This window comes from Hyaena hyaena, unplaced genomic scaffold (genome assembly GCF_003009895.1).
Source record: "Hyaena hyaena isolate Hyena2069 unplaced genomic scaffold, ASM300989v1 scaffold_74, whole genome shotgun sequence".
Lineage (NCBI taxonomy): Eukaryota > Metazoa > Chordata > Mammalia > Carnivora > Hyaenidae > Hyaena > Hyaena hyaena.
This window is the reverse complement of record NW_024080706.1, coordinates 3,232,881-3,245,022: the sequence shown is the minus strand read 5'-3', so window position 1 is coordinate 3,245,022 and position 12,142 is coordinate 3,232,881. Positions and strand designations below refer to the sequence as shown.

The 12,142-nt window shown below is 43.4% G+C and overlaps 1 protein-coding gene across 2 annotated transcripts in view; it reads left to right on the top strand.

The window, feature by feature from the left end:
* Positions 1 to 3,543: 3,543 nt before the first annotated feature.
* TCP11L1 (t-complex 11 like 1) overlaps positions 3,544 to 12,142 on the top strand; it is a 34,648-nt gene continuing 26,049 nt past the window's right edge. Inside the window, exons 1-2 of one of the 2 annotated variants that reach the window (XM_039233363.1) lie at positions 3,544 to 3,708; positions 6,254 to 6,440. In XM_039233363.1, the coding sequence (XP_039089294.1) occupies positions 6,278 to 6,440 (163 nt within the window). In that variant the 5' untranslated portion in view covers positions 3,544 to 3,708; positions 6,254 to 6,277. Of the gene's footprint in view, positions 3,709 to 6,253; positions 6,441 to 12,142 lie in introns of those variants that run through there. The other variant, XM_039233364.1, reaches the window with a different exon arrangement.

The window sequence follows — 12,142 nt, the reverse complement described above, 5'->3', positions numbered from 1 at the left end:
CTGCACACTGGAATCACCTGGAAAGCTTAGCAGTTTTTCCCCGGCATCACTCCTGGAGTTTCAGATGATAGTTTTAGAAATGTACCCCCCGCCCCCAGGAGATCTAAGATGTAGTCAGGGTTGAGAACCACTACTAGAGACTCTACATGAATACAGAGCAAAACCGTGTGTACTATCTGACTTGCAACCTTTGCACATAATCGAATGATTATTTGGCAAACAAAGCTAATATCTCTCCTTCAGGGGAAGGCAGAACTGCCTATAGTCATAGTCCTAGAAGCTGCAGCATTCTAATAGGATAATTTCTTTGAAAATCTAGCAAAACCACAATTTACCTTAAAACTGCAATTTACCTTCATAAGAATAAAGTTTTAAGAAAAATGGTCATGTTTACTGCATTCATGGTCAAAGTTTTAAGCTGCGGGTTCTCTGCTATCCTGAATGCTGTGGGCAGCCCTCCTGTACCACTAGAACTGTTTGCTGTGTGCCCTCATTCATTCACCCAGGATAACCTCTTGGGAACCCATCCCCACTTACACACTTGACTCCTATAAGCTTTGCCACTACCCTAGCTGGGTAGACCAGGGCTAAGCACTGATCCAATGACAGCCTACCTGAAGGCAAATGAGTTTGCATAAAAATCAGCTTGGCTAGTGAAATTCTCTATAGGAAAATTCAAATTAGGAGGGCATAACAATTAAGAAAGTAAGAGAAGCTAGTCTGTTTTATGAAGAGAAGAGTACAGGAGGCTGCAGCAAGGAGCAGAGAGATGATGACAGTAATCCTTTGTGTATAGGAGAGTTGATTAGAATAGAATAGAATAGAATAGAATAGAATAGAATAGAATAGAATAGAATAGAATAGAACTGACCAAGCTGCCAGCTTTCTCCTTCCAAACCCTAAGTAGCTTTGCAGTGAATTCCCTTTATTTTGAGGTGGAGTTTCCAGTCCTTGCAGCCCAAAAAATCACAGAAGGTGTCTATATATAGTTTTTAATATTTAAAGGAAACAACTTAAAATATATCAGAAGATTACAAGTAAGCCACTGTAAGTCAACTCCATGGTTTTGATAGTGTAACATCCCCTCCGCAAGTGAAGGTTGTTTATATTAATCCTTCAAAGAAGGTAGTGGACTGTCACCAGGGGTGTGGACATCGGGAGTGGATCTCTCTACGGAGATGGTTCTTGCCTGGCTACACATTCAAGTCACCTGGAAAGCTTAATAGTTCTTCCTTGGCATCACCCCCAGAATTTCAGACAATAGTTTTAGAACCCTCCCCACCCCCAGATTTTAGGACGTAGGGTTGAGAACCACTAATCTGAAGACTAGGGGCGCCTGGGTGGCTTAGTCGGTTAAGCGTCCGACTTTCACTTAGGTCATGATCTCGCAGTTCGTGGGTTCGGGCCCCGCGTCGGGCTCTGTGCTGACTGCCAGCTCAGAGCCTGGAGCCTGTTTCAGTCTGTGACTCCCTCTCTCTCTGACCCTCCCCTGCTCACGCTGTCTCTCTCTCTCTCTCCCCTAGAAATAAATAAAACATTTAAAAAAAAATCTGGAGACTAATATTAATCTGGACTCAGAAGTGAGAACTGAATGTTTTCTTGGTGAATCTTTGTTCCAGTTAGTTGAGTATCTTAAGGGTTTTGGTTTTCTCCTCCTAAAGTGAATCCTCATCTGAGGACTTTTGTGTGTGTGTGTGTGTGTGTGTGTGTGTGTGTGTATTTAAGAAAAACTACCTAATGTGCTAATTTGTGAATGCTTTCAGGGTGTTGTATTGCACTCAGCCTTCAACACTTTAGGAATAACTGCCCAGGTGTGATCTATTTAGAAGTGTTGTTTGAAAGTACTAACTTCACTTCATCTTGCTTTCTTCTGGTTATTTAAATTTAACGAGTTTTATGGGCTACAGGTAGGAGACTTGATTATTACCCTCATTTGGTTTAAGACATACATGACTTATGCTCAGTCTTAAAGTATCTTTACAAATGAAGAGTTAATCACATAGCTTTAATTTTTTAAGACTAGGCCCAAAAACTATTTTTTAAATTATTATTTTTAAGTGAGAGCGCAGGGGAGGGGCAGAGAGGAGGGAGAATCCCAAACTGACAGCACAGAGCCTCATGCTGCGCTTGACCTCACCAACTATGAGATCATGACCTGAGCCAGATCAAGAGGCAGATGCTTGACTGAGCCACCCAAGGACCCTGGCCCCAAAACGACTTCTATTCACATAATTTGCCACAAAGTGAGAAAAGCATGGTTTTCTTGGAGCAGTCACTAGTCCAACGCCAAGGTAAGCATGGCCCCCACTACCTGTGACTGAGGGAGATGAGGCTCTAAAACAAGCTTGTCTTAGCATGATTTTTTAAAAAAATAATTTATTATCAAGTGAGCTCACATACAGTGTAGTCTTGGCTTCAGGAGTAGATTTTCATGATTCATCACTTACATACAACACCAAGTGCTCATCCCAAAGAGTGCTCTCAATGCCCATCACCCATCAATCTCCCCCACCCCCATCAACCCTCAGGTTTCTCTGTAGTTAAGAGTCTCTTATGGTTTGCTTCCCTCTCTGTAACTTATTTTCCCTTCCCTTCCCCTATGGTCTTGTTAAGTTTCTCAAATTCCACATTTGAGTGAAAACATATTTATCTTTCTCTGACAGACTTATTTCACTTCGCATAATACCCTCCAGTTCCATGCTGTCAAGATATTCTTTTTCGTTGCCGAGTAGTATTCCATTGTATCTATATATGTATATATAGATACCACATTTTCTTGATCATTTCAAGCATGATACTTTTTTCTTTCTAGAACACAGTTTATAAAATGCTCCAAGTGCTTACTGTCGTTTCTATACTTAGACCAAGCAGAACCTTCATGGAAACTATTTGTCCTCTGCCTGGCGTCTTTTCAGGGCTGAAGTCTCGCTCTTCCTATCGACAATGTCTGGTATACACTTAGATAAAAGAGATGACCCCAAAACCAAAATGAGTCTGTGTCATTAAACTGAGGCTTGGCTATCTAGGTGGTGGGCATGGCTTTTTTTTTTAACAGCCAAAATTAGAGGAGGATAATAAGTTATGCTCAGGTAGAAAACATGGCGGTCATGTTTATTTGAAAACCCGGGTGGGGAAGCCTTTGAATCCGGTTGTGAATAAGAGGCCTACCGTTTTCTTTCACTTGACAGACTCCGTGCCAACTCTACCACGAGTCCCTCTCCCGCCTCACACTCTCGCAGAGGCGCCCGCCTTTCTGTACGGAAACATGGCGCCGCCCTGCGTGGGTCGGGCACCTGCCGGCCCCGAGCCACAGCCCACGGCGCCCCCTCCGCAGACACGGCGCCCACCTCTCGCATCTTCCTACGGAAACATGGCGACTCCCAGACTGAACCACCACCCACTAAGCACCCCGGGCCCGGACAGGGCCGCACCTCCCGCCTTTCCGTACGGAAACATGGCGCCGCCCTACGTGGGGCGGGCGCCTCCAGGCTAAAAGGCTGCCTCCCCTTTCCCGACGCTTGAGGAGCGGCCGCGCTGGCCGCTACCCACCGGAGCCGGGCAGGGAGGACGGCCCGCAGCGCCGCGAGGGATGCGGCCTCGGAAGCGCAGAGGCTGAAGCGTCCGGTGCTCGCCGTTCATCCCTCCGCGCCTCCTCCCGTCTCATTCCCGGTCCCAGCGGCAGGAGGGAGCACGCCGACTCCGCGGCAGGTGAGGAAAGCGGACGCGGACGCTGGCAGCCCTGAGGGCCCCGCACGGGAGGCGCGAGGTGGAAACCAGAGGCATCTCTTCGCCTCCTCCGGGCAGGTCGGGTCCCGGTGCTGTCGGGTGGAGACGACGGAGAGGCAGGGACGGCGGCGGGTTGCGGCGTAGGACGGCCTTTGTCCCACCCCTCGAGGCCGTGCTCAGAGCGCACCCCGCTTCCAGCGCTTGCCGCCGGCCCGCCACTCCCTCGGCGGCCCGAACAGTTGTTTACAACGGAATCTGGGCGCTGAGAGTGAGTGACACTGGGTGCCAGAGGAAGCGGTTCCCGGCCTCGGTGGACAGAGCCCCTTTACTTAGGGGGAAAGACCCTTTCTGCTGGGGAGTCTCTTGTGGCGTCTTGGGCCCGGCGTAGCTCGGGTAGAAGGTCTTTAGGGCAAGGGCCAGGATCCCCCTACCCTCGGTTCCCTTTTGAGGCGTAGCAGGAGTTAGTGATTGTTGAATGAATGAGCACGCTGTAAGCAATAAATGGTTCCTTGCTGCATCCTGTAGCCCTATAAATATAGCTACCATTTGTGGAAAGCTTGTAGTGTGCCAGCTGCTTTTATGCGCCTTCTGTCGTCTTATCTTCCCCCAAATCGAAGTAGGTAGCTGCATTTTACAGATGAGGAAACTGAAGTTCCACAGCTCGTAAAGAGCCAAAATTGGAACCCCAGTATGTCCGAGGCCAACGCCCATCCTTCCCACACACGCTGACATCACAGAGATGACACAGCTATCAACAAATGCTCAGTGGGTATCAGTTTGGAAGATATACTTCTGCGGTGGAGCATATGTGGGAAATATGGTTGGTCTTGGGCATTAAGGAGTTAAAAATCTAGGTGAAGCGTTTTCTTGTTTTTTTTTTTTTTTTTAAGTAAAAGTAGCAGTTTTATCTTGCCACTTGTTCTGTTTATTTTCGTGCGCCTTTATATGTGCCCTTTGAGTGAAATATCGCCCCCCCCTTCACCTCCTTTCCCACTCCAGACATTTTTTTATTGGGTGAAATCCTGCTCTTTTAGGATTGACAGCTCAAATGTCACCTTTTCCGGGAAGGTTATCCCAACTCCTTACAGGCAGAATTAGTTTTTCTAAGAGGAGAGTTTCCTAAGAGGAGTAGGACTTCCACGGACCCTTAAAAGGATGGGGTTAGTTTACTGAGCTGAGTGTTAGAGACCCAGAAAGCGTGCCTTCCTCCTCACGCTGCAGCATGAGTTACTTCATCCTTTCTGAGCTCATTCTCAGCATGTGAAGAGGATAAAATTAGAAGTTGTGTGTGTTTGTCCTTTCTCGGAGAATATGCTGGCAGTGTTATCTTTTGGATCTTGGAGCATTTCCAGAGCCTGATGGGATTTAGGACGGACGAGATGGGTGTCTGGAGTGGGATGTTGGAGGGTAAGGGACGATTGTATTAAAGAACCCTTCATATTAATAATGCAGGCCTGGAAATGTCAATTCCAGTAACTTCATTCTATTTAATGGAGGGATCTGAAATTTTATATAATTATATCAAGTGATTTTTCTCTGTCTAATGGGCAAAAGAGAGTCTGCCAGACCTTTTGGAACCTGTCAACATTTCTTTTGATCTCTGGATTACCCTCCAGGTGTATAATAAAGTCTAATTAGTGTTTATGAAATGTTTTGTGATCTCCAAGTGCTGATGGTACAAATGCTAATTATTTGCAGTATTCTTGTGAATGCAGAAACATTATGTCTGTCTTTTCCCTTAATTAGGAACACCTTAGGAAGAGAGAACTCTAGGAAAAAAACTTGGGGAGAAAAAACTTGACAAAAATGTTTACAGTAAAAAGGGGCTACTATTCCAAAGCTAAATTGGCCCAAACTGACATGTTAATTATTATTCCTGTTGTAACCGGCAACTAAAAAAATTAAAACCTCACCCAACTCCATACATTGTGGTGGTTTGCAACTTCCTACTTACCATCATTTCCTGCTGACAAAAAGTTAATAAAAATGTTTGCCCCACACATTCTTCTTAAATGCTTCATAAGAATCTACCTTCTATGTGTCATCCCCAGGTATCTTATCCACATAACAGGATCAGAGAACCATCTCCACGACACAGGATATTCAACTGGAAGCCCAAGTTAAAAGCATGATTTCCAAAGTCTTTTCCTATCAGCTCTCAGGAAAGAAAGTAAAGAATCGAAGAATTGAGTCACTCTGATCAAAATAGAAGCAGGCAGTTTTTAGTGCTATCTTCTGGCAGTGTAAGATCCTGGTTTTCTTTTGACTTAGTGGGACAAAAAATATTCAAACTTGTCACTCTATCTGAGGTACAGGTCCATAAATTTGATAAATTACAGGTGTCATTTTACAGGTATCTGTTTAATCATTGAGGTAGAATATGATAGCTCGGTAAGATCTTTGCAAACCCACTCATTATTACACATGAGAAACGGAAACCCAAAGAGAATAATGATTTGCCCAGAGTCACACTGCCGGTTAGTGACAGAGCTAGAACATCTTGGTTCACTTTTTTTTTCTTTCCTAGGAAAGCGAATAAACTTAATTGAGAATGTCTGAAAACCCTGACAAGCCCAATATAAATGAAGCAGGAAAATCAAAATCAAATGATTCTGAACAAGGCCTTGAAGATGCTGTGGAAGGTTCTGATGAAGCTTTACAGAAAAAAGTAAAGTTGGGTTCTCCCAGCACCCAAAGAATGCAAAGACCTCACTGTAAGCAAATTTAACTGGTTAGAAGCAATATTATCATTGTTTTTCAGATGATATTTTCATTAGGCTTCCTTCTACTTGTGACCCTGAGCTGGGTTCTAATAATATGAGAATGTTGCCAGTAATTAGTATTTAAGAAAACAACAGTTTCTTAACTGACAGCCTAGTCACTTGTGGGTTTTCAATTGCTTGAGAAATTAAAGTTTAGAATGATGTCTAGAATATTTCCGTCTTCCTCCAGTCTCTGTGACCTTCTACTTCCTCTGAATTGCTCTGAGAACTAGGAGGGTGGAGTGCAAATTGTAGCTTTAATTAAAAAAGCATTTGAAAAGTCTGAGGCAGGTTCCAGCCAGGACTGTGCTCGTGCAGGCTAAAAAAGAAGGTTTTGAATGTGAGGTCACCACACCCTAACTTCACTGCCTGGGGTCTTAGTTCCCACGTTAAGGGGATTCAGTTTGCCGAATGTGTGGTGAAGTCATTTCAGATCCCTGACTAGGAGCGGGCCTCACTGATGAAAGGGTGGCAGTTTCCACAAGTATTCCCAGCAGTTGCCCCAACTCATGTCTTTTATTAAGAATACTTAAGCTTTTTGAAGTGGGTCCAAAAAAGAGAGTTTTAAGAGGGAGTGTCATAGTCTAAGAATGTCAGTGCTGATGTTATCTCTTTATAAAATTTAGGTGATGGGTAGTTCTGCATATTTGAAAGAAGTATGAACATTTTTTGGGTTTAAGGTGTGTTTCTTTTAAAATGTTCAAAGCCCTTCTCAGGTAATTTGTTAGTTCACCTAATATTGTTTTCATTTTTCTTTTATTTATTTATTTTTTAATTAAGTAAGCTTAATTACTTAACGTGGGGCTTGAACTCCTGACTTGGAGAACAAGAGTTACATGCTCTACTGACTGAGCCAGCCAGGCACCCCTCAACACAGTATTCTTTTAGCAAACATTAGTAGGCCCGTTTTACTGTGGTTTAGTATCACATAGATTTTGATGGGTATATTGCTAGGTTCATCCCAGCACCCAAAGTGTACAAAGACCTCACTATAAACAAATACGATCTTTGGTCCTGTTGGTCTTCAATATGTACAGTTAGAAAGCTTCTGTTTTCCTGTTTTTATTTTTTTACTTTTTATTTGTTTTTAAGATTTTATTTTTAAGTAATCTCTACACCCAGCATGGGTCTTGAACTCACAATTCTGAGATCAAGAGTTGCATGCTCTACTGACTGAGCGAGCCAGGCTTCCCTGTTTTCACATTTTTTTAATTTTTTTTTTTTAATGTTTTTATTTCTAGGAGAGAGAGAGAGAGACAGCATGAGCAGGGGAGGGTCAGAGAGAGAGGGAGTCACAGACTCTGAAACAGGCTCCAGGCTGTGAAATGGCAGTCAGCACAGAGCCCAACGCGGGGCTCGAACCCACAAACCGCGAGATCATGACCTAAGCGAAAGTCGGACGCTTAACCGACTAAGCTACCCAGGCGCCCCTGTCATTTTTAAAATGAGGAAAATACACTTATCTCTTAGATGGTTGTAAAGATTAAATGAATTCATGTAAAGCACGTAGACCGGTGCTTGGCACCTAATAAATGCTCAGTAAATACTGTTAATACTACTAGCATGTCATCTGTTGCATTTAAAGATACCAGGACTGATTGCTATAATATGGATGTATACGGCCAACATGATGATGGTTTTATCACCTACAGTTTCCGATAAAGGAGGATCTTTGGTTTAGATCTTTAGTCATTCTTTAATTGATGGCTTTGCCTTTGGCATCCTGTCAGTCTAATGGCATGACTCCAAATTAATATCAAGCCAACCCTAGACTACATTCATTATCTTCGACTGTATGTAGTTATGTCCTTAAGGCCAGAGTACTTACCCTGACTAGGAGTTGGGTAACTTCATCCCCATGATCAAGTGTTACGGGATCCAGGAACAGCCAGAAAACTATCAACATTTGTGTGCATCTGCATTTTTCTAGGAAGAAGCTTATGCAAGATTTCATTAAATTCTCATAGAAGTCCATACCAAAACAGGATATAAAATCAGTGCCCTAAAATATTCCTCTGGCTTCCTTGCTCTTTCTCCTTATTATAATACGTAGGCACAGGGCTGTGGTAAAGCTCAGGCCCCACAGTCTCGGGACCACATCAAGAGGCATCACTTTAGTAACTCTAAAATCACTTCTGGAGGGGTGTCTGGGTGGCTCAGTCAGTTAAGTGGCTGATTTCAGCTCAGGTCATGATCTCGCAGTTCATGAGTTCGAACCCCTCATCGGGCTCTGTGCTGACCGCTAGCTCAGAGCCTAGAGCCTGCTTTGGATTCTGTGTCTCCCTCTCTCCTCGCCCCTCCCCTGCTCACAATCTGTCTCTGGCTCTCAAAAATAAATAAATGTTAAAAAAAAAAAAAAATAAAGATCACTCTGGAATTTCACAAATTAAAATGTAAATAGCAAAAAGACAACCTTTAGTCTTGCAAGTTATAATAGAGTTAATATTTTAAGGGTAGAATTGCTATTGGTCACTATGATGTAATTAATAATAAAATATATTTGGTCTTTGTCCAGTTTCTGGCAAAGAGCTCCTGTCTTTTGTTATGTTAATGAGGTGACTTTTGGAAAGCACTTAGCTAACCTAATGATGGGGGCTGGTTGCCAGGGGACTCAGCCCTGTGATTAAAGGGTTGGAACTTGCAGTCCCATCCCCCAGCGTGGGGAGAGGGAAGTTGGAGGTTGAATCAGTTGCCCCTGGCCAGTGATTTAGTCAATCATGCCTATATAATGAAGCCTCCATAAAAGCCCAAAAGGACATTGTTCAGAGAGCTTCCCAGTTGGTGAATACACCGGTGGGTGGTGCTGGGAGAGTGGGAGTGCCCTGAGAGTGAGGAAGCTCTGCACCCTTTCCCCATGCTTTGCCCTTACGCATCTCTTCATCTGGCTGCTCCTTCCTGAGTTCTATCTTTTTATACTAGACCAGTAATCTGGTAAGTAAAATGTTTCTCTGAGTTCTGTGAGCCACTCTAGCAAATCAAACCCAAGGAGAGAGTTGTTGGAACCTCTGGTCTGTGGCACCCGTGACTGCCTGGACTTGCAGCTAGGGCAGTTTTGTAGAACTGAGCCCTTCACCTGGGGGATCTGGCAGTATTCCCAGGTAGATAGTGTCAAAACTCAATTGGATTGTAGGACACCCAGCTGGTGTCTGACAACTGGTAGTGTGGGGGAAAACACCTCACCTCCACCCCCCACCGCACACATTGGGTGCAGAACCTTTAGTAAGTGATACAGAATATTGAAAAAGGAAAAGTGGCTGCCTTGTAGGAACTGGTCCGAGGTGGTGCTTTGATTCTAAAAGATAATCTGTTCTGTAAACGTAGAGATCCTAAGAGTAAGAGTAAGGGTCAGTCAGTTGCAACTTAAGGTCTCCTTTGAGATTTTTCTACTACCATATACTACTCTGCTCACAAAGCCCCTTCTGTTCTGGTGTTTAATCACCTTTTGACCAGTTAAAGATGCTGTATTCAGATGAAAAACCTCACATTGTTATCCCAGTTAATATTTGCCACTTAGCATTTTGGTTTATTAAATCAGGTCTTTGTGAGTTTAATTAGTAGATCCCAGTCATCCTTAGATAAATGGATGGCAGTAAGTTCTTAAATTTTTTAAGTCTATTTAAGTACTCTCCACACCCAGTGTGGGCCTTGAACTCAACAACCTTGAGCCAGCCAGCTGCCCCTAAGTTCTTCGATTTTTAAAAAATGTTTATTTTTGAGAGAGAGAGAGAGAGCGAGCGAGCAGGGGAGGGGCAGAAAGAGAGGGAGACACAGATTGGGAAGCAGGCTCCAAGCTGTGAGCTGTCAGCACAGAGCCTGACATGGGGCTCAAACTCACAAGCGGTAAGATCATGACCTGAGCTTAACCAACTAAGCCACCCAGGTGCCCCTAGGTTCTTATATATTTTTTTTTTAATTTTTTTTTTTAATGTTTTATTTATTTCTAGGAGAGAGTGAGAGAGACAGCGTGAGCAGGGGAGGGTCAGAGAGAGAGGGAGTCACAGACTGAAACAGGCTCCAGGCTCTGAGCTGGCAGTCAGCACAGAGCCCGACTCGGGGCTCGAACCCACTAACCTCGTGATCATGACCTAAGCGAAAGTCGGACGCCCAACTGACTAAGCCACCCAGGCGCCCCTAGGTTCTTATATTTTTAAAGCTCATGACTAGACTTTGAGTTATAGTGTCTCTGTGTGTTCAGTCAGTCAATATTTATTGAATGCGGGGCCCCCGGGGGGCTCACTCGGCTCTTGAGTTCGGCTCAGGTCATGATCCCAGGATGGTGAGAACAAATCCCGCATCAGACTCTGTGCTGGATAGCACTGGGCATGGAACCTGCTTAAGATTCTCTTTCTCTGCCTGCCCCTATGCCCTTCTCCCACTTGCACACGTGCACACGCACGCGCTCTCTCTTAACAATATTTTTTTCTATTGAATGCATATTATGTATCAGGGATCCAGCACTGAGTCAGGCCTGCAAGGTCTCATGAAGCTTGCAGTGTAGTGAGGAAGAGAGAATAAGAAGCAGTTTCCATAGTGCAGTAAGTTCTGTGGCTAAACTTTACCCTTGCTTCACTGTGCTCCTTCTATAGTAGTTTTGGGTGACATTTGCCATCTGCCTTCCATAAATGTCCAACCACTTGTCTGACTAGAAACATATCTTTAGAGTGTATGGACTTCTCAGATTATAGAACAACTCAGTAAGGAAAGGTAGAGAGTATGACCATTCTAAAATAGGTTTTCATTTTATTTTGAGTCTGTTCAAACTTCCCAAAAGGCATGTTTAACTTTGTTTTTCAGTTTCTCTAACAGGGTATCAGTGCACAAATGCTATAATGGAATCAGCAGCAGTTTAGCTTTATATCGCATAGTAAAAAATTCCAGGGTAAAATAGACCTTACCATTTTTTTTTTTATGGCTCTTATTACAACTCTTCACAGATTCTCTTCACAAGCTGAAGTGAAACCATGTTGTCCACTGAATTGCATCTTTAAGTTCTCATGAAATTGGTAAATTTGAAAATTCTCGAAACAAAAAACTTCCACCCACAACCATGTAGTTGGTATTCAGTGAACAGTTCCTGCATATGTAGACCTGTAACCTAGCCCTATGTTATCTAGAATTGTAGCTTTTATCTTTTTTGATCACGTACCCTTCATTAATAAGTGTAAGTAATAAGATTTTTAAGTAGTCTTTAATTTGGACAGCTTAAACTTTCTTCTTCCTGGTGTCTCACGTTCTCAGCACTTGGTACAAGCCGTTTTGTCCCAAGTGCGCCCAAAATCCTGAGAACACACGTATAATTTGGAAGAGTCTAATCTTTCATAGGACATTTCTTCAGTCTTACTATCTTCTTTTTGTGTATTAGGAAATAATGGCCTAATACATGGAAGATTTAAATTACTTGTTCAAGGTCACATTCAAGAGTCGAGAGGGAGCTGAAATTCTTCCTGACTTCCTCTGTCCGTTGTGTTTTATGACTAGGTAGCATGCAAACACTGTGTATTTATCATTACCCAAATGCCCCAAATTGTTGAACAATGATAAATTTACTGTGAAAACGTGGTGTTTCTATTATTTTCATAAATTTAAGATGATTAGACATTGAAGGTTTTTGCAAAACCAGGGTTAAAACCAAACTTGGAAGCCCTGGTGACAGA